The 19,063-nt window shown below is 39.5% G+C and overlaps 2 protein-coding genes across 2 annotated transcripts in view; both read right to left on the reverse strand.

Moving 5' to 3' along the window:
- The window catches only part of aass (aminoadipate-semialdehyde synthase), a 22,133-nt gene extending 16,942 nt beyond the window's left edge, over positions 1-5,191 (reverse strand). Inside the window, exons 1-8 of the mRNA XM_023419950.2 lie at positions 5,041-5,191; positions 3,720-3,950; positions 2,861-3,037; positions 1,980-2,064; positions 1,107-1,174; positions 823-969; positions 649-727; positions 26-153 (exon numbers count right to left, since the gene is read on the reverse strand). Of these exons, the coding sequence (XP_023275718.1) occupies positions 26-153; positions 649-727; positions 823-969; positions 1,107-1,174; positions 1,980-2,064; positions 2,861-3,037; positions 3,720-3,938 (903 nt within the window). The 5' untranslated portion in view covers positions 3,939-3,950; positions 5,041-5,191. The remainder of the gene's footprint in view (positions 1-25; positions 154-648; positions 728-822; positions 970-1,106; positions 1,175-1,979; positions 2,065-2,860; positions 3,038-3,719; positions 3,951-5,040) is intronic.
- Positions 5,192-7,433: 2,242 nt separating this feature from the next.
- On the reverse strand, positions 7,434-17,741 carry fezf1 (FEZ family zinc finger 1). The gene is made up of 4 exons (XM_023419975.2): positions 16,616-17,741; positions 14,822-14,956; positions 13,407-13,539; positions 7,434-12,280 (listed from the first exon to the last, which is right to left on the reverse strand). Exons 1-4 carry the CDS (start codon positions 17,420-17,422, stop codon positions 12,045-12,047), a joined length of 1,311 nt encoding a protein of 436 aa, XP_023275743.1. The 5' UTR covers positions 17,423-17,741; the 3' UTR covers positions 7,434-12,044.
- Positions 17,742-19,063: the final 1,322 nt, after the last annotated feature.

Genomic DNA, 19,063 nt, shown 5'->3' on the forward strand with positions numbered 1-19,063 from the left:
GTGTGACAGAGGCCAGCAGACTCACGCTGGTCCTGAAGTGGGAGGTGTACAGCTCCGGGTGGATCTCGTACTCCATGGGGTCGTAGATGCCGTCGCTCTTCCTCATCAGGTGATGGTGTCGGCTCAGAACGGTGGCGTAAACTTTGGTCATGTCTGACGGGAAAACGATAAACAATAACAACAACAACAGACGGAGGAGGATGATGATGGATGCATGGACGTAGCTGTTCACATAAATTACAAAAACAACAAGGTAAATAAAGGATCCACTTAAGGTTGAAATCACACACAATGACAACGACTAAAGATAGACCCAGATACATTATGTGATAAATTAACACTGTACAGTGACAGTATTACACTTTAATAGTCAGGAGGAAATATAAAGAGCTGCACAAACTTTGACAGATTAAATTAAATCGAGGACACAGTAGATGTGCACACTGTCCTCCCTGTCCGAGTGCTGTCTGATCAATGTTGGCACATTAATAAACAGCATAAACAACTTTTTCTTTTTCTTTACTTCCCAACCATCTTTTTGCTCTTTACTATGAAGTTTCCTGCTTTGAAACGTGATAAACGTCAGAGTCACTTGTCTCTTTACAGACAGACAGACAGACAGACAGACAGACAGACAGACAGACAGACCTCCAGTCTCAGAGACTTCCTTCAGCTCGTGAGGTTCAACGTATTCAACAGGAAGCTCGTTGATGATGTCCTGGGCTCCCTGCAGGGAAGAAACAGATTCTCCTGACTCCCGACTCTGGAGCCGCTGGGTTGTGTGCGTTTGTTTTTTCGGTTTAATTTAATTTAATGAATTACCTTGGAGACGTTGCCGGTTCCGGTGAAACAGAACGTGACGGGGCCGATGGATTTGGGCATGAGGCCCATGGAAATCTCGTACCCACAATCCCTCACTGCCTGGATGGCCTGGCTGACGTTCCTGTAGTTGTGAGCCATGCCGATGTGCTGGGAGACAGAAAGAGACGGGAATCACACGAGGAAGCAGGAAGCTTAAGGTCAGATTTAAGGCCAAAATAAAAGACGTTAAGGACAAAGTTGTTTTTGTGTATTCGGATCAAATGAATGAAGAATGAGTCTCTCACCATGAAGGGAGTGTGGTGGCCGAGAGCCAGGAAGCGCAGCCCCAGTCCGTGCAGGATGTTGATCATTCCTTCAAACGAATAAAAAATAAAAAGGAAGATTCATTCTGATTAAACACAACTTGAAATATTTGCCAGTAATAGGCAAAAAATAAGTTGGTACATATCTGAAAACTCTGACAAATATTCACAAAATGTTGGAAAAATATAAATATTCATACAATTTCCAAAAAATGTAGTAAAATCTCCGAAAAAATATTAATAAAATCTCAAAATTAATTAAGTAAATCCCCCCAAAATTATTTTTTTAATGTCAGAAAATTTTTTATTGAATTTCTGAAAAAAAATCTTAATAAACGTCAGAAAAAATATGAATCATTAATAAGAAAATATTGACTAATAAACAATGTCAGGACAACCAGTTCTATTGTGTTGTAGATAAATCTGCAGTGTCTCACTGAGCAGCTGCAGTCACATGACTTTTCATTTCTTCATCAAAATGAAGTCAGACAGATCCCCTCTGTGTGTGTGTGTGTGTGTGTGTGTGTGTGTGTGTGTGTGTGTGTGTGTGTCCACTTTCCACAGTTTTTCTATTGTATTCAAATGCATCTACTGTTCTGCAGCAACACGATCACAGGAGTTGTGGCTCTTTAACTTTGCACAGAGAAGATTGAAGCAACACAGATAAAATGTTTTTGGGAACTTTCTGTTTGCGTGGAGTTTTTCCTCTGAGGAAAGACCGACTGGTTTGTTTTCGTGTTGACACAAGTCTGACTCAACAGCTTCAGGTCCGGCTGATGAAATGATGAAGGTTCATGTCGGTTCACACGTTAAACAAACAGTTCACATGTCTGTACGAGTGTCCGTCCGTCCTACCTGCGACGCCGGCCCACTGACCGAACGCTACGATGCGGTAGCCGTTAGCGTCGACCATCTTCTCGTAGTCGATCAGACGAACTTCCTGAAAAGACAAAATGAACATCGTTGTAGTTTTTTTGGGGAGTTTGAATCTGCAGGAAAATCAAATGCACAGAGACACAAAGGCGACAAGAGTTTCTAATTAATGAAATATCTTTCACTAAACGTCTCACTGCTAGAAAATGAAAAGTGTTTGTGGTCCTTCTTTGAACCTTTGACTGAGAGGATTTACATTAACCAGCAAACTAAAAAGTGATTTTCATAAAACAATGGATTAATTTCTTACATTTTTGGAGTCAGTAACCCCCCCCCCTTCTTTTGATATACAGGAATATGTTTATATGTTTAAGTAAATTATATATCAGTTCCTGGGTGAGAGGTTTGGGATGGACGGAGGGATATATATCTAAACCAGTCAAAATCAATAAAGATAAGTGATACAAAAAAATATCTTTCACTACATCACTGTGCGGTTTTATGAACTTTAAAGGTGTAAATGCTGTGGTGTGCCGCACAGGTTCAGGCCTCCACCAGCTGCAGTTAATTAGCGTGTGAATTCTTGATTCATGGTCAAAAAATGGGATTTGTGAGGTCACCGTGACCTTTGACCTCTGGCCAAGAAAGTCTAATCAGTTCATCCTTGAGTTTAAGTGCCAGATATAATAACATCCCCTGCGTGTGTGTTTGCGTGTGTGTGTGTGTGTGTGTGTGTGTGTGTGTGTGAGTGTGAGCCACAGAAGTCAAGTTCTTCTGCACTAAGTGGAAAAACAGTGCACTGTACATTAGTGAGGAGGATCTGCTCTGTGCTGGTGTCTCAGGGCTCCTCTAAGTGTTCTCACCTTCTTCAGCAGGTCCTCCAGCAGCCCCATGTTGGCCTCCTGAGCCTTGATAGTGTGGGAGAAGAAAGCGTACGTCTTCCTGGGAATGACCTTCTCCTCCGGCAGCCTCTTCACTCCGATTATCAGCGACGCCTCCGAAATGTCCTCCTGGATGACGGCCCCGGCCTTCATGTAGTACTGAAACCATAACAAAGCGCCGACTCAGGCCGGCGGCAGAAACACGGCACAGCACAGCACAGCGTGACATAACACACACACCTGGATCGTTCAGTGTGTGAAACAAGCTACTGGAGACCGTTTATCAGTCCCAAGTTAAGTTTCAGGAGACAGCTCGGGTGGTGCTGCTCTCAGTCTCTTTCAGCAGCTGCAGATACTGTTTTGCTTGTTGCTGGTTTTATAATAAGGATTGATAATCAGGACGGAGCATTTTATTTTTCTTTCTCAGTAATAAAACCATGCAACATGTTGGGAGACAGTCTTCATCACTGAACATTAATCACACTTCTGTATTTATAGCTGTTTATTTGTATCTGAATAGAGATTTTATTTTGATTTATGGGATGTTTTCTGAGTGTCTCTGTACCGACTGTACGTGGCCTGTTTCTTCTTCTTCTGCTGCTGCTGTAACACCTGAGCGCTGTCTCACCTTAACACACTTTAACCTAACCTAGACTGGTACCGAGTTACTGAGTGAGGCTCCAGGTCCCAGACCTTCACCTGCAAAACGTCACAGAACCAGATCCATACACATAACTACAGAAACATGCAAAACTACTACAATGACGTGCAAACCATTCTGCACCTCTTTCACTGTGGAGGTTTACAATTTAAAGACATTCGTCTCTTTTTACCGTCTCACCTTCTCGTGGATCGCTCTGCGGTTGGACGGCTGCACCAGGACTTTGACGCCGGCGTTGGTGAGCTCCTTGACGTGGCGCGGGGCGAGCGGCGCCCTCCTCTCCCAGGGGTTGATGTCCTCGCGGCGGATGGCCATGACGGCCCTGTGGTGCTCATAGCGCCGCTGGCCTGCGAGGCAGCTCCGCGTCCTGTTACCATGGTGACTGAGGAGTCTGAACATGACTTCACCCCCCTGCTCGGGACAAGGAGCCACAGACGCTGAGTGGAGACTACAAACACTCACACAGACTGACAGAACTAGTTTTAATTAAACGGAAAAGTTAGTGAGTTTCTTTCTTTTTTGCACCTTTGACCCTCGGATAAAACAGCATGAGAATACCAGGGCTGCAACTATTGATCATTTTCATTATCAATTCATCTGCCGATTATTCAATCAGTGGATTAATCATTTGGCCTGACAATAGTGGAAAAACGTCTTATGATGAATGATTATCCCGATAATCGTTGGTGAACTTTCTGTCGATCGGCTCATTGATTAATCGCTGCAGCTCTATATTTGCCAGTCAGGGGAAATCGAAAGGGTCAGAGGTCAAGTTCAGTTTGCTGCTGGGAGAGCGCTGCTGACGAACAGGTGGTTTTGACAGAGCAGGAAAATTACGACACACTAATGCAACGGAAAAAAACCAAACACTGCAAACAAGTTAATACCACATTTTTCAAACAACAGACGGATAGATAATCCCTTAAAACTGTCAACTCTTGTTTTAACATTTCAGTTTTTGTACAGATTAACCATAAGACATCTTTGGTGTTAATCAGTGACTTTTAGAGGTGATGGTCGATTTGTCTGTTGGTCACATGTTTCCCCTGGTTCCAGACTGCATGCTTTATATTTGTAATAAAACCAGTACAAGTACAAAACGGCAAAAAAAAAATAAAAAAATCATATATCTCAAATTGTCAAACTATTCCTTTAAGGCTTGACCCCTCAGATTTATCTATACTGCGTGTATATTGATATATGACAATAATAAGAAAGCCGATGAGCACAAAAAGCCACTGCAAACTAGGGCATCAGTGGTTATAACGTCAGTATTGATCCCCGCGAGTACGAAAGTAAAATAAGTGAAAATGTTAATGGAGTTCCGTGTTGACTTCAGCTCGCGGTCTCTGTGTGGCTTTAGACTGTAACCACATGTTTCGGTTCCGGGGTCCGGTCAACACTTGAACCCACTTCGAAACTCACGCTCCTTAAGTGGAGTTATCGTTTTCGCTGATCAGTTGATAGGCAGCGCGTGACGCAGCGGTCGGATCGAACCCACCTTTTCTTTAACCGGTATCTTGCTTCACCACGCCGGCTCCTGGCGAGGAAATGTGGCGACGGTTCACCGACAACACCGGAGAGTCACTCAGAGGTGAGCCGAGCTGCAACCTGCGACTTCTGTTTCTCGGGAGTAAACTAATCCGCTTCCGGTCAGAACTTCAAAATAAAACTTAATCCTCCATGTATGATTTTAGCTAGCAGTTCAAATTGTTGTGTGTCAAGTAGGCTAATTAAATTCCATCATAGAAAAACAGTGATTCAGTATTAATACAACTGAAAATTGTTTTCTTTAATTATAGACTGACTGTTTAGTGTATAATATGTGAGAAAAATTTCAAAAATGTACTATTGTTGAGTGCAGTGGTGGAAGAAGTACTCACTTTTACTTTAGTGAAAGTGCCAAAAGCAAACGTAATCAGACATTAACAATGACATGAGTCTTACTTAAAACGTTAATGTACTGTCGCTTTTTATTAGATGAACTTAAACAATAGAAAATAAACAGTAATTGTTGCATATACAACAGAATATAGCCTATGAGATCTGCTTCAGATTATTCGGCTGTTGTTGAAACCAGATAGTTTTCACTGACTGCAGGACATGTGCATCCAGAATCTGCTGTTATTTAATACAACCCACTCTTAACTCAATCTGTGTTTTCTCTGTGCCACTGGTTGCCACACAACCCCCGGAGCAGAATGTGTCTACCCCCATGCTGAGTTGGCAGGGGGGGGGGTGTAAGCGCTGACTTAGCAGGGTGCCCAAACTCTCACACATGCTACAGTTACTAGTTAGTTTTTGTTTTTGTTTTTAATTTTCAAGTTCATAACATAAAAAGTAACAGTGCATTAACATTTGAAGAAAGGCTCATTTCAATGTCTGTTTGCTGCAGGGGTTGGATTTACTTCTTTACACTTCGATAATTAATAAACTATATAATTTGCCCTGGGGTGCATAAACCTTTGCAAACAACAGTGTCCAAAGTACAATTTGCTGTTCTTAAATTTAGCATTCTGCGTTTTATTTTGAAGGGAACTACCGCTTTTCCGGTTTTACGCTGATGAGCGGTGCCTGAGCGTTTTTCCAGGGAAATTGATGGAATGATGGAATTTCCCGCTTGTTTTGTTCGCAGCGCAGCCCGAGTGGGCGGCTTCAACACAGTAACAAGGAGCAGGTTAAAGATAAAAAAGAGATGTTAAAGATAAAAACAAACAAACACTCGTGTCGGTGTTTGTTTTTACTCTAAAGAAAGTAAGAGGAGCGTATTGACCTGTTGAGGAGTTACTGTCAGGGTGGGTGGAGTTACTTGAATGTGACCGCCCGTAAGAGCCGCTCAAGGATTAAAAACGAGCGCCCATCCGCTGCAACCCTTCAAGGAGGACCTGTCCGCGAGCTCTACCACCACGAGCTGCCTCTGCAAGGGGTTTGAGGCAGCTCAGTCTGTCCGCCACTCAGCTTCCGGAGCCGGGGAACGGCCTCCTGCTCCGCCCGTCGCACCGTGATGACCGAAAGGAGCCGGGAAAAAAGTGGAGGCACTGGTTTAGCCTACTCCACCTTTGTTTTCCTTCATAATCTTACATGTTTTATCAACTCTGTGAAAATAATAAAGAGTAAATTAATAATTATCACGAAATTTTTGAAAACTATTTTTTTTTTTTACCTTATTTTATTTTATTTTCAATCTTTACTATCTTTATCCTTGTCCATTATATTTTGGCTTCTTTTCGTAAGACTATTGTAATTTCCACAAGTTTTTTTCATTATTAAAGTTTTTTATTAAAGGAAAAAAACAAACAAACCAAAAAACCGGCTTTGAAAAAAAAAAATCTGCTTTGTTCTTGCAGTGTAAACAGAACAGTTGTCAAAACCAATAGTAAGCTACCTGTATGTCACTATTTATTTATTTATTTGTTTGTTTATTCATTTATTTTGGCTTTAATTTGAAAGAGCTGTGTTGTACAGAAGCGCATTTATGCCAGATGAACAGTTGATGATAAAAAATAAAAAATGTAAAAGAAAAATCATGTTTAAGTCAAAAATAAGACGGGAAGTAAAAATGTTGACAAAATTTTACCACATATGAGAATAAAATTTGACTTTCTAAGTGACTTAGTAGGCACATCCTTTTCATAAAAGTTTTAATTTTGTGCTCAAACATAAAACAAACAAACTGGTTATTTTATGAATAATTGGAAAATAATAGTTTTTATATTTTCTTAGTTGATAAAGCTTTTAGGTTGAAATCAAACTATTTCGATGTAGATCCCCAGCATCTGAATAAAACGTGTTTATTTAGATTTTTTTTTTTACTTTTGTTTGGCTAATATGAAGTTATAGTCTTGTTTAATATTTATTGGTGTAATACTTTATAAAAATGTGTTGAAGACTTGATGACACACAGTTGATTTTATTTATTATGTTTCCTTGTTAAGCGTCTGCAGCAGGAGGACCAAAGAAAACTAACTTTTCACCGTGACAAGAAACTTTTGTTTTCATATACCATAGTCTTCAGTTCAGCTCTTTTCTTTAAGTTATAACAGTGGAACAATTTAAAATAAATATCATAAAACACTTCTTTTTACAATAATCCTGAGACTGAAATAAAAAATACAAGAGACTGACTGAGGAGACTCGACTTCCTCCATCAGTCAGGACCAGAGATGCAGAGGTGAAGCTGTGAGTGCAGTGCAGTCCTCAAGTGTTCAAGACAATGTTTGGATTTTATATAAAACCGGAGATAAATCTGTCACTTTAAACTAATTTGAAGGTGTTCACATCCAAGTGGCATCTACATCATGACTGGAATGGTTTCATTATTACCCTAAAACCAACCAGTCCTCTAGAGCTGACATTATTAACTTCATCAATTGGCAACAATTTAGATAATTTTCTGACATTTTATGACTCAACAACTGATTATTAAAGAAAACATTGGTCCCCATAGATCCCTTATGACCTTTTCTAAGGTTTATATTGAACGTCAGTGTTGCAGATTTATGAAAAATTTGCGATTAATCATTAATAAATGTCCAAATGATGTCGAGTAAACCCGGTGGTTTGGGGCCAGGGGCAGTTGCCTGCTTTGCCCAGTTGGTGATCAAGCCTTGATTCACTGTATTACAATCGTTTTTAAATATATAGTACTAATGGTTAAATGTATATTCTGTTACTATCACAACTTGAGTTTTATTTCTGAAGTTTTGTTCATCGTTTCCATGAGTTATAGCGACACTGTACTCACCGAGTTAATCAGGTGAGGTCTGGGGGGGAAACGCCGTGATACCACTTAAAGAGAAATCTGACCCGTCAAGAAACAAACCAACAGTTCATCCAGATTATCTGAACCTCTGTTTGTGGAGGTCAAACTGAGATGAGGCCTCATGACACAGAAGAGCTGTGTGACCACAAACACAGTAATGGCAGCAGGTCAAAGCTGAAGTAAGAAGATCATTTTAATACATTTGGAGATTGTGTTTCTGGACTCGTCAGACTTGTTTTTAATGATGCTAACGAGTTCCCACTGTTGTCGTTATTAGGGACAGAAATTATGGATGAAAACGACAAAAGAAAGACTGACGTAATAAATCACTCGGTGGTGGAAGAAGCATTCAGGTCTGTTGATTATGTAAAAGGAGAAAAATTAGGCTGTTATACATGATATTACTGTAATGTTATTATATTTCTGTTTAGATCATATTTTATAAGGTTTGTAAAATCTTAATTTGTCAGATCAGATAAATAGTGGAGTAAAAAGTACAATATTTCTCTAGAAGTATTAAGTACAAGTACCTTAACTTTGTACTTGAATATAAAACACTGTGATCATGTGACTGAAGCTCCATATTTAGGTCACGTGATGAAAACTGAGTAGATGCCATTTGTTGATGAAAACTGTGAGATTGGATTGAAAGCTCTGGAAAAAAAAAAAGCTGGTAAATCTTGACCTTGTTGTCAAGGTCTTTCATATTTAAACTTCTGGAAAAATACCAGGTTGATTTTACCTGCGGCCGTGAATTACTGTGAATGTTTAACATGTTTATGACAAAGTACAAGCTGGTGTTAATCTGTCTTTTTCTTTTTGTCAATAAATCACATTAAAAAGACCAAAAACAACAATGTGTTTGTTTGTCTCTGTATCGTTTGGGACTATTTTCAGTGGCGGATTTATCCACATTTATGCCTCTGGTGTGTGTCTGGCAGTAGGACAGTGTGTGTGTCACTTTGTCAGAAAAATATAGAAATTCATCAGACGTGTCCTTTAAAATGTTGCTGTAAATCCTGATTTTCACAATAAAATCTGCGTCTCTTCACCTCTGCCACATCTCTGGTGTCAGAGTTCATCAATCTCACATCCTGAGATGAAACTGAAAGATAATTAAAACTAGCGATCACTGATGACTAATGATATAATAATTAGCCACCATAATGATATAATAATCAAATAAGAATCAGAGGACAGGAGAGTCAAAGTTCAGCTCGTCCTCTGTCGAGTGTCCTCAGTCCAACACGAGCTGAGCCAAGAAACGCTGCGGCCAGTCAGGAGGTTTTCTCGTGCGAGTGTCCAGGGCATGAGGGGTCAGAGGTCAGGGGTCAGTTGCTCCTGATGGCTTTTTTCTTATGCAGGGTCAAGTTCAAGGGGGGAGGTGTCTGCGGGGTCGACAGGCCCGGAGGAGTCGAGGACGGGGTTTTCTCGTGTGTTTCTTCTGGGTCACATTTAGGGGCGGAGCATCAAGGACATTTGTACAAATAAAGTGTTTGTTATTTGTAGGAATTTGTATTTAACAGACGACAGACTCTGGGAACTGAATCACATATAAGTGACATTAAAAACACTAATTTAATTTTTTTAAAAAACGTCAGGAAATAGGAATAAAAATGAATCTAATGTGATAAAATACTGTCAGATTCCAGAGGATTCATGTAAAAATGTTTCATTTTAGAGTAAAATTTTAGAAATACTGACAACATGAGTCGATTTATCATTCCTTCGATCATGAGTGGAAACTTTTTCTGTGGGACAGGCCGACGCTGCACACTGTGTAAACATCATTATCCATTTCAGAAAGAAATCACTTAAGAAATGGGGATTTCACAGATTTTACACAGAGAATAAGTTTTTTTAGTCGTGTTTAGTAAAAGCTGTTGTTTTCAGTCTCCTGTGACTCTGGAGGAGAAAATAGGATCATCACGGTTTGGGCTCGGAGACACAAACTTACAGCAGAAAGTCTGTGTGACGTGAGTTTTTAAAGATGTGGGTGTTCACCAGGCAGGGAGCTCTAATCAAATGCTGTCATTCCATTGCATTATGGGAAATGTAGGCTCAAGTGTTTTTAGAGTAGGCGCCCCTCTGTCTCCTGCAGATCCCCCAACTCCATTGAGGTGTAAGCGTAAATCAGATGCAGCAGTATTGATAAATTATTTCCTTAAAATACCATTTTGTTCACTCGATGTGTTTGTTTACAGACGCTCCCGCACTTTATAAAACTTGTATCCTCAAATTACTTCAATCTAAAAGGTTGTTTAAGTCATTTGGATTCAATATATTTTAGATTTAGTCTTTGATTGAGCCATGTGGCTAAACATCAGGCTTCAGGTCTAAAGGTCTTAATTCACGTTTCAATTTAATTTAGTATTTTTGCCCCTAAAACAGTCAAATCTTAAAGATGTTTAACCTAAGAGATCATTTTCTCAGCAGGTCGTTAAAACCCCCCTAAAGTCCCAGAAATAACATTTAGGGTCATGACCTCAGTGGCTGCTACATCCCTGATTCTTCCACGGAACGAGTGGCCACATGAAGTCATCAGAGAACGTGGTTCAGTGATTTTAGAGTATCTGTTGTTGATTCAAGGAACCTCATTAATCAATTTGAAGTTGCGGATGACTAATTGGTGGAAATGACTGTATTTACTGGTGCTATATGTAAGTTTTTGCTATTCTCACATAGCCAGTGTTAGCATTAACACCTGTTTGCTTGCCAATATCTTCAGCCATAGTTGCGTTTATAATACGCTAGCTAAAAGGTTAGCAGCTGAACTGAGGCCAAGACGGGAGACGGCCTGGAGCTAGCGGGTTAGCATGCTAACTCCAGTAGAAGAAAGAAGTAATAGAAATAGAACCAAAAGATGATATTGGCGTTCCTTTCCACCTCCGGAGACATCTGCTGCTGAACAAAGTTGTTTCTAGACTGGTAAGTAAACAGCTGCTAATGCTAACATTAGCTATGTAGTGATCGCAAAAATTTGAAATAGCTCCTTTAAAGGTACAAAACACTAATTTCAGTGAAATTGACTAATTTGAGGGAGCAAAAACCACTAAATTAGTATCTGTCAAATTTAAGTATATTTTGTTTATTGAACTATTGAAGTAATGTAAGAATACAAATAAATAATCTGAGGGAACAAAAACACCAGAATTGATCCCACAAATTAGCATTTAGCAAACGATTTGTAAATTGAGCACATTTTTGTCTCAAATTGAATTAAATTAGAAGAATTGTCACAATCAGCCTTAAAAACCAGCTTCAAGGTTTCTTTTTTTTTTTAATTTCATGGCTGCAAAAGAGAGACGCAAAGGGTCAGATCAAGGCATCTGGGAGGACAGTTTACTGATTCAAGTAATCAAGGGCAGAAATGACTCATTTGAGGGAACAAAAGTAGAAACAAATGAGTATTTTTGAGTTAATTATTTGTAATTTGAGGACATTTTGTGGCTGCACAGGAGGGGGGTGAGTGGCCAAAAGAGACACAGTGGTTTTCAGCTGTTGATTAAAAGACATGTATTGAGTCACTACAGGGAACTAATTTAGTGATTCGAGGGAACAGAGCACATAAAGTTTTAATATGAGGTTGATGATTTTTGAAAAATCTTTCTGAATCCGTCTCATGAGGACGAAAGTTTAGTTCCCAACCTGATGGGGGAGGTTTCTTTTTTCCTTTTTTTTTTTTTTGGTGTGTTGGGATGAAAGGTCACAGAGTCAGTGTTCAGGTGAGAGGTCGGCATCTCTCAGGCCTGGGGGGGCGACTGTGGGCTGGCTGGGTCGTGCAGCTTCCTGACGTGTTTCTTCAGGTCAAAGTTCCTGCAGAAGCCCTTGCCGCAGGTGGGGCAGGTGAAGGGCTTCTTGTCGTTGTGCGTGTGCATGTGGAAGGTGAGGTTGTACACCTGGTGGAACGCCTTGCTGCAGATCGAACACTTGAACTGCTTCTCGCCGCTGTGCGTCAGCCTGTGGTTCTTGTAGTTTCCTGTGCAGAATCAAAGACGTCGAGTCAGCGGAGGGAAGAAAAAGACAAACACTTTGACACAGTTTTTCTAGAGGTTTTATAGAAAATGATTCATGATAAGTGTTTGTGGTTAAGTCGGTTGATCCAAAGCTGCGTCAGGTTGCAGATATGTAAAATTTAAAAAGTGATGGTTCCTACACAGATTGTTTTGTTTAGATATTTTTTAGAGCTGTGAAAAGAGAAATCTATCTGTTGTTTCACAATAAAATAATCCAAAAATAAGAGAAAAGACTGAAAAATGCAAAAGGATTAAAATTCAGTTAAACAGTGTCCTAACAGCTGGAGTCACCGGAGACGACACTGAGAAACCTGCTGCACCATCCTTTGCATGTTGTTCAGGTAATCTGAATTATATTTTGATATTAAACAACAGTTTTTAGTGAAGACACAAATACAACACAATAATATAATAATATAAGACGTGTAAATACATTAATAAATTTAAAATATAGTAATTTTTCATACCTCTAATACTTTTGCGAGACCATAATTATTAAGAAAAGAATCAATTTGATGAACAATTTTAGTGCAACAACATTTGTACAGAGCTGTGCAGGTATCAGTGGTGGAATGGAAAGTACATTTCAAATTCCCAGGAACTTCTGTTTTTCCATTTTCTGCTACATTTGAAAGATTAATATTGTTCGTTTTTACTCCACTACAGTTATTTTGTCGGCTTTGGTTACTGTATATCATTAATATAGAATATAATAAACAAATAAATGATGACCTATTACTATAGTCATTAAAATGAGCCCCACCTTTACCTGCTGTTCTGCAAACACATACATGCAGAAATATATTGTAAAAATAAGACACATTATTTTGAAGGAGGCCATTACTTTTCATACTTTAAGTAGCCTAGGCCACATTTTAATGCTAATATTTCATTCTTACTTTAAATTCTGTATGCATGACATTATCGATATTATATATATATATATATATTATATATTATATATATATTATATTATATATATATATATTATATATATATATATGAAGATCATTAAGAAAAAGCAAATATTATATTGATTGTGTCTGACAGTGAAAAAAAATGGCTGACTTGTTTCCGTCATGTCCGCACCTTTCTGATGAAATCCTTTCCCGCAAAACTCGCACACGAACGGTTTGTATCCCGCGTGGATGCGCGTGTGCGTGTTGAGGGTGGAGCTCCGGTTGAAGGCTTTCCCGCACTGGTTACACTTGTGCGGTTTTTCCTGCATAAATAAACAAACAAGTAAATAAAATAAATGACAAATAACTGGAAAATGATATATCTGATAAACAATATTAAGAGAATTGAATATTATAAAGAATATCATTGGAATATTTTGATATTTTACTTTGACACGTCTCGACATGACCTGAACTTCATGGATATTATTGGAATATTTTTAATGATTTCAAAAGGATTTTTTTATTTTTAATTTAAATGATTATTTTCAAAAGTAAAAAAACTTAATTCTCATCCCCAATGAAAACTATCCCGGGAAAACCCCAGAGATTAAATGTGAGCGTGAACCACAGGAGGAGCTCAAACACCAGGAACAGGCTCGAGGCTCAGACGCTTTATTCTGTCACATAAACACCTACAGTACCTGTCGTCATAATTAACTGTATATGTGTTTAATTAAATAATAGTTCCCCGAACAAAAAGTGATGTTGATTCAAATGTCACTTTCCCGCGTCTCTAAACGCCATAAAAATGCTTTCCCTAAGATTCTTGTTTTTTTCGTTTTTTTCAGGATTAAAAAAACTTGAACGCGTCAAATTTTCACCTTTTTTAAATAATATGTTAAAATATAAATAAGGACACATCTTTTAAAAGCTCATTTATATCAGGTTACTAAAATCAAATTAATGTTACAGTCTCTTATCTTTCTCTGATCAGATTCGTCCTCATACAAAACTAATAAAACACAATTTAAAGACAATTAAATTAAATTAAATTAAATGTCTCTCATTAAAGGGTCGTTTTAAAGCCACAGTCAATGATCTAAATGTAAAAGTCCCACCAACCAGTATTAAAACATGCGACTAAAGACTGTTATTATGTCTGTTATCAAAGTGATTGACAGGTTGACAACAACTGCTTCTCATTTTAATGTTGTTGCTCGTGTTAAAGAGTTTTTATTTTTGTCCCAGCGGAAACAGGTTTATCTTACATTTATAATCGATACTCAACAGATCAATACCGTAATTATCCCAATCACAGGTGTTAGAGGAATAAACAAAAATAAATAAACACAGTTTGTTTTTTACTCTATTAATAAATGGATAAACGTTAATGTGATAATAACTAATAAAATGAAAATACGTTTCTTTATATTTTACCATAAAACGATCAGATCACGATCTGATGAAAACGGTCAACAAGGAATAAAAATCCTAATTAATTATGAACATTATAATTAAATAAGATGGTTCTTTGGTTCAGTTGATCAACACGTAAACAACAAACAAACAAACAAACAAACGGTGACGCTCTCGCGCTCCCACCTGAGTGTGGATGATTTTGTGTCGGCACAGTGTGCTCGCCTGTCTGAAGCCTTTCCCGCAAACTTTACACACGAACGGCCGCGCGCCGGTGTGCACGGGCATGTGGCGGGTCAGGTTGTAGTGCGCGTTGAACACCTGAGCAGGAGAGGAGAAAAAAAAAAACAGAATAATATTAATAATAGTTATTAATATTGTGACAATAGCCTATAAAAAAAAAACACATCTTCCTTAAAATATCATTAATTAAATCATAAATAAATCAAATTGAGCTGAGAGAATTACAGGTGAAGGAGCTATTCACAATAATAAAAAACATAATAATGATAATAATAATATAAATAGTAATAATAATAGCTATAATATATATAAGAAATATATAAAAACAAATCTTTCTTAAAATATCATTAAATTAAATCATAAATAAATCAAATTGAGCTGAGAGAATTACAGGTGAAGGAGATATTCACAATCACTTACAATCATCTACCGTAAAAACCTAAATAATAATAATTAAAAAAATAAAATAAAATGAAATAATAATATTAGCTATAATGTATATAAAATTATATAAAAACACATCTTCCTTAAAATAACAATAAATTCGCATGAATCAAAATGACCTAAGGGAATTACAGGTGAGGGAAATATTCACAATACAATCACTTAGCCTACAATCCTGTAGCCTAACAATAAATAAATAAATGAATAAATAAATAACATTTACAATGATTTCATTGTTCTGGAATCTGCCATTGAAAACACCTTAATCCCAGTTTACGGGTCTTTTCCTTTAAAGGTAAAAACAAACAAAAAAAAATAAACAGTAAAGAAAAGAAGAAAAAAAAGAAAAGAAAACGAGTGCCCTTTAATTATCAGATTGAGTCTAATTAAACGTCATCTGTCAGGGGTCATTTAATAGACTCTGAATACATTTAATGGGCCGTTAAAACACAATAATAACCACGTAAATCTGCTCAACGCGCAGCAACACGTCACAGTGGAAGATTTGGCGTTTCAGAGAAATAATGAATCCTGATTTAACAGATGAATTAAGATCATTTGATTCGTCTTTGATTCTCGGTAGAAAAATAAATAGAAAGTAAATATAAAAAAACACAATAAACAAAAAACAAATAAAAAGATTCGCAAAAGATTTGTGTGCGCGTGGGAGAGGAATCACAGAGGACACCTCCCCGACAACATGTGATGTGAATAAGATAAAGCGGGATTTAAAATAAATATAAAATACAAGCACCTGAACGGAGAGGCCTGAAACACAGTCTGGTGCACAGGAAACAAGAGTCACATAAAACTAACAAGATAAAAACATCATCTTATTGATCCTGAGAGAAAATCTGTTCATTAGTTTCAATGTTTAATCAAGAACTTATTCTCATTATAATAAAAATAATATGTGGTTTTGTTTCATTTGTTTGAAGCAGCTCATTAAAATGGACAAAATCGGAATTTAGAGGTAATTTAGATTAATGATTTGAATTTAATTACTGTACTTGATGATTAATAATCGATCGAACTGATCACAATGTAATAATCTAACTGTGTTTTTAACGTTTGAAATGTCTCCACGCACAGCTGGACAAAACCTCCAGTAAAACTCCAGTAAAAAAAAAAAGACAAATTGTAAAAAAAAAGAGTCGTAAATGAAAGAATGTGATTTGTGTGTTTAACGAGTAAATGAATCCTCCTGCTGCTCCGGAGTCTCTGCTGGGATCTGGTTCCGTTTCCTCCTGCGGGCACAGATGGAATAAAACTGCCGGGCCGCGCTGGACTCACCTTGCCGCAGACCTCGCAGGTGAAAACTTTGGGCTTGTTCCCGGGACAGGAGCCGCTGAGCCGGGCCGCCGCCGCCGCGGAGCCCTTGAAGATCTTGTCGGTGAGGATCTGGTCCCGCTCCTTCATGTAGTGCTGGATCTGGCTCTGAGACAGCTCCTTGAAGGCGTGCACGCCGGACACCGGGTACCGCTCCCCGGCCTGCTGCAGGCCCGGCTTGCTCTTCTCCGCCATGAAGGCTTTGTGCCGGGCGGTGAGCAGGTACGAGGCCATCGGGTGCAGGTTGACGAGGCCGGACGGCGGGGGACAGGAGCCGCTGTCCCCGCTGCAGTTCAGGTAGCACACGGTGCCCATGGTGGGGAAGGAGGACTGGTTCACCACCCGGGGTCTGAAGAGTTTGTACTGGCCCGCGGGCTGGCTCACAGAGGAGTCCTCCTGCTGGTTCTTATAGTTCAACCCAAAGCCCAAAAAGTCTGCGGGAGCGGCCACAGAAGACGCGTCGAAGTGGCCCGGATCCAGCCCGGTGATGCTGAGCCGGTGGCCCGGCTCGTACCCGAGCGGCACCAGCGGGATCATACAATGCAGCGTGGACGGACAGACGTCGGGTTTCCCCACGGGAGCGGACTGGAACCAGCTGGGGAGAGGTATCGACTTGGGCTCGGGTGTCCTGGCCATAATCCGGTCGATGGAGAAAGCGAGCGGCTTGCTGCTGCTGCCGCCGGAGGTGAGCATGTCGGAGCCCGCGGACTGGCTCCCAGAAGCCGGGGGGGAGCCGAGGATCCCCGCTGGGCGGCGGAGAGGACCGTCCATCACCTCCGCATCAACCGCGCTGTGACAACAACAACAAGAAGCTGCTGGAGAGAAGCCTGAGGTTGGGGCTGCTCCTCACCGGCCCGCTGCAAAGGGCATCATCTGCCAGGGAACCCCCCTCCAAATCACCGGCCCCGTTCCCCCCCGCTTATTGATGACAATCAGCGCGGCCGCGAGTCGCTCGATACCGGCGTGCAGAGAGCCGAGACCTCGCCGATCGTTACGTCCAGGAAGGGGAGAGGAAAAGTAGATAATTTGCTCAATTCTCCTCCGTCGATTCTCTGCACTTGTCGCCGCTGGAGGAGGAGGAGGAGAGGAGGAGGAGGAGGTTGTCCTTTACTTGGCAGGACTCCTGCTCAACTGGAAGGTATTTGGTAAATCCCAGGTCTCCTTGTGGCTTCGCGTGACATCATTTTTTTTTTTTTTTTTTTTTTTTTGGAATCGCAGTTCGCCAGGCGCGCAGCGGCCGCGGGGTCAGGAGCTGTCAGAGGTTTACATCAGATTTGGACACAACTCTGGCTCCAGAAACTGCAGCGCTTTTACGCACGGTTCAGGGAAGACAGGGGAGCTGTCATGTGGCTGAACTTGAGACAGAAGACGGATAGAGATATTGAGCAGGAAATGGATTTGAAGTCATCGATCTCAGCCTGGGTGGGCTTCAGGGGCTCTGGATCACAAACTTTAACCCGAGCGGGTTTTTTTCTCCTTTCTTTTACGCACGAGATTTTTCGATGCCAAAACCCACCCATGGCGGGAGAGAGTCCTCTAGATAGTCTCTGATAGATAAATCTGCACAAGAACCGACATGAGAGAATATCTTCGTGTTCTCTTCTCTCATCACACGCCCTGACTTTCTTGTTTTTTTCTTCCGGATGCAAACGGCTCTTTTACGCACAGAGAGACCGTGAAACACTGCGCGGAGACAAACGCAGATCCCACAGGACAAACCCCACAACAATACGTTCATCCTGAAAGCTGCGGGTTTGATGCTGAATGAGCTGAAATTGCCTTTCGAGGGTCTGAACAAAAGAAATGAAAAAGTGACCGCTGAGGGCCACAAACGGAACACAGTCAAACACACTAAAGACACATTAAGAAATAATAACATCTGTTTGTGTCCGTTTGACTGAAGCTGGAACGATTCAAAACATTTAATGATTTCATTTTTAATTTCCTTTTTGATGTTTTGAAAAAAATGGCACAAATAAAGATTCTTATTATCACTGTTATTGCTACTGAAGCTTTTCATGGTCAGAGAAAATTTTCACAATAAAACTGCTTTAAATAAAAAAAGAGGAAACTCAGAACATTCATCCTCAATACTGATCATTTATGAAAGGTCAAAAGAGAGTTTATTGAAAAGAGTTTGTTAATGAACACAGAAAAAACTGCTCTGAAAGAAAATAATAATAATAATACATATATATATTTGAGATGATTAAATATTTGTGAAGGGATGTTTGTGCTTGTTTCAGGTCAGAGGTCACAGAGAACACATAGCTATAAATAAATATTCTTATTTCTATAAAATCACAGCTTTACTACAAGGCCAAACAATATTAAACCATTACTATTATTATTATTATTATTATTATTATTATTATTATTACAAATAGGTTATATTACAACACCCCCACCCCC

Source organism: Seriola lalandi, unplaced genomic scaffold (genome assembly GCF_002814215.2).
Source record: "Seriola lalandi dorsalis isolate HSWRI2012SDOR001 ecotype SW California unplaced genomic scaffold, Sedor1 jcf7180002054614, whole genome shotgun sequence".
Taxonomy (NCBI): Eukaryota; Metazoa; Chordata; class Actinopteri; order Carangiformes; family Carangidae; genus Seriola; species Seriola lalandi.

Coding starts and splice junctions, on each gene's coding strand:
- fezf1 (XM_023419975.2), bottom strand. CDS start 17,422: ATGGACGGTCCTCTCCGCCGCCCAGCGGGGATCCTCGGCTCCCCCCCG. Junction 13,540..14,821: donor ACAAAATCATCCACACTCAG/GTGGGAGCGCGA, acceptor TTATTTATGCAG/GAAAAACCGCACAAGTGTAA. Junction 12,281..13,406: donor GAAAGGATTTCATCAGAAAG/GTGCGGACATGA, acceptor GATTCTGCACAG/GAAACTACAAGAACCACAGG.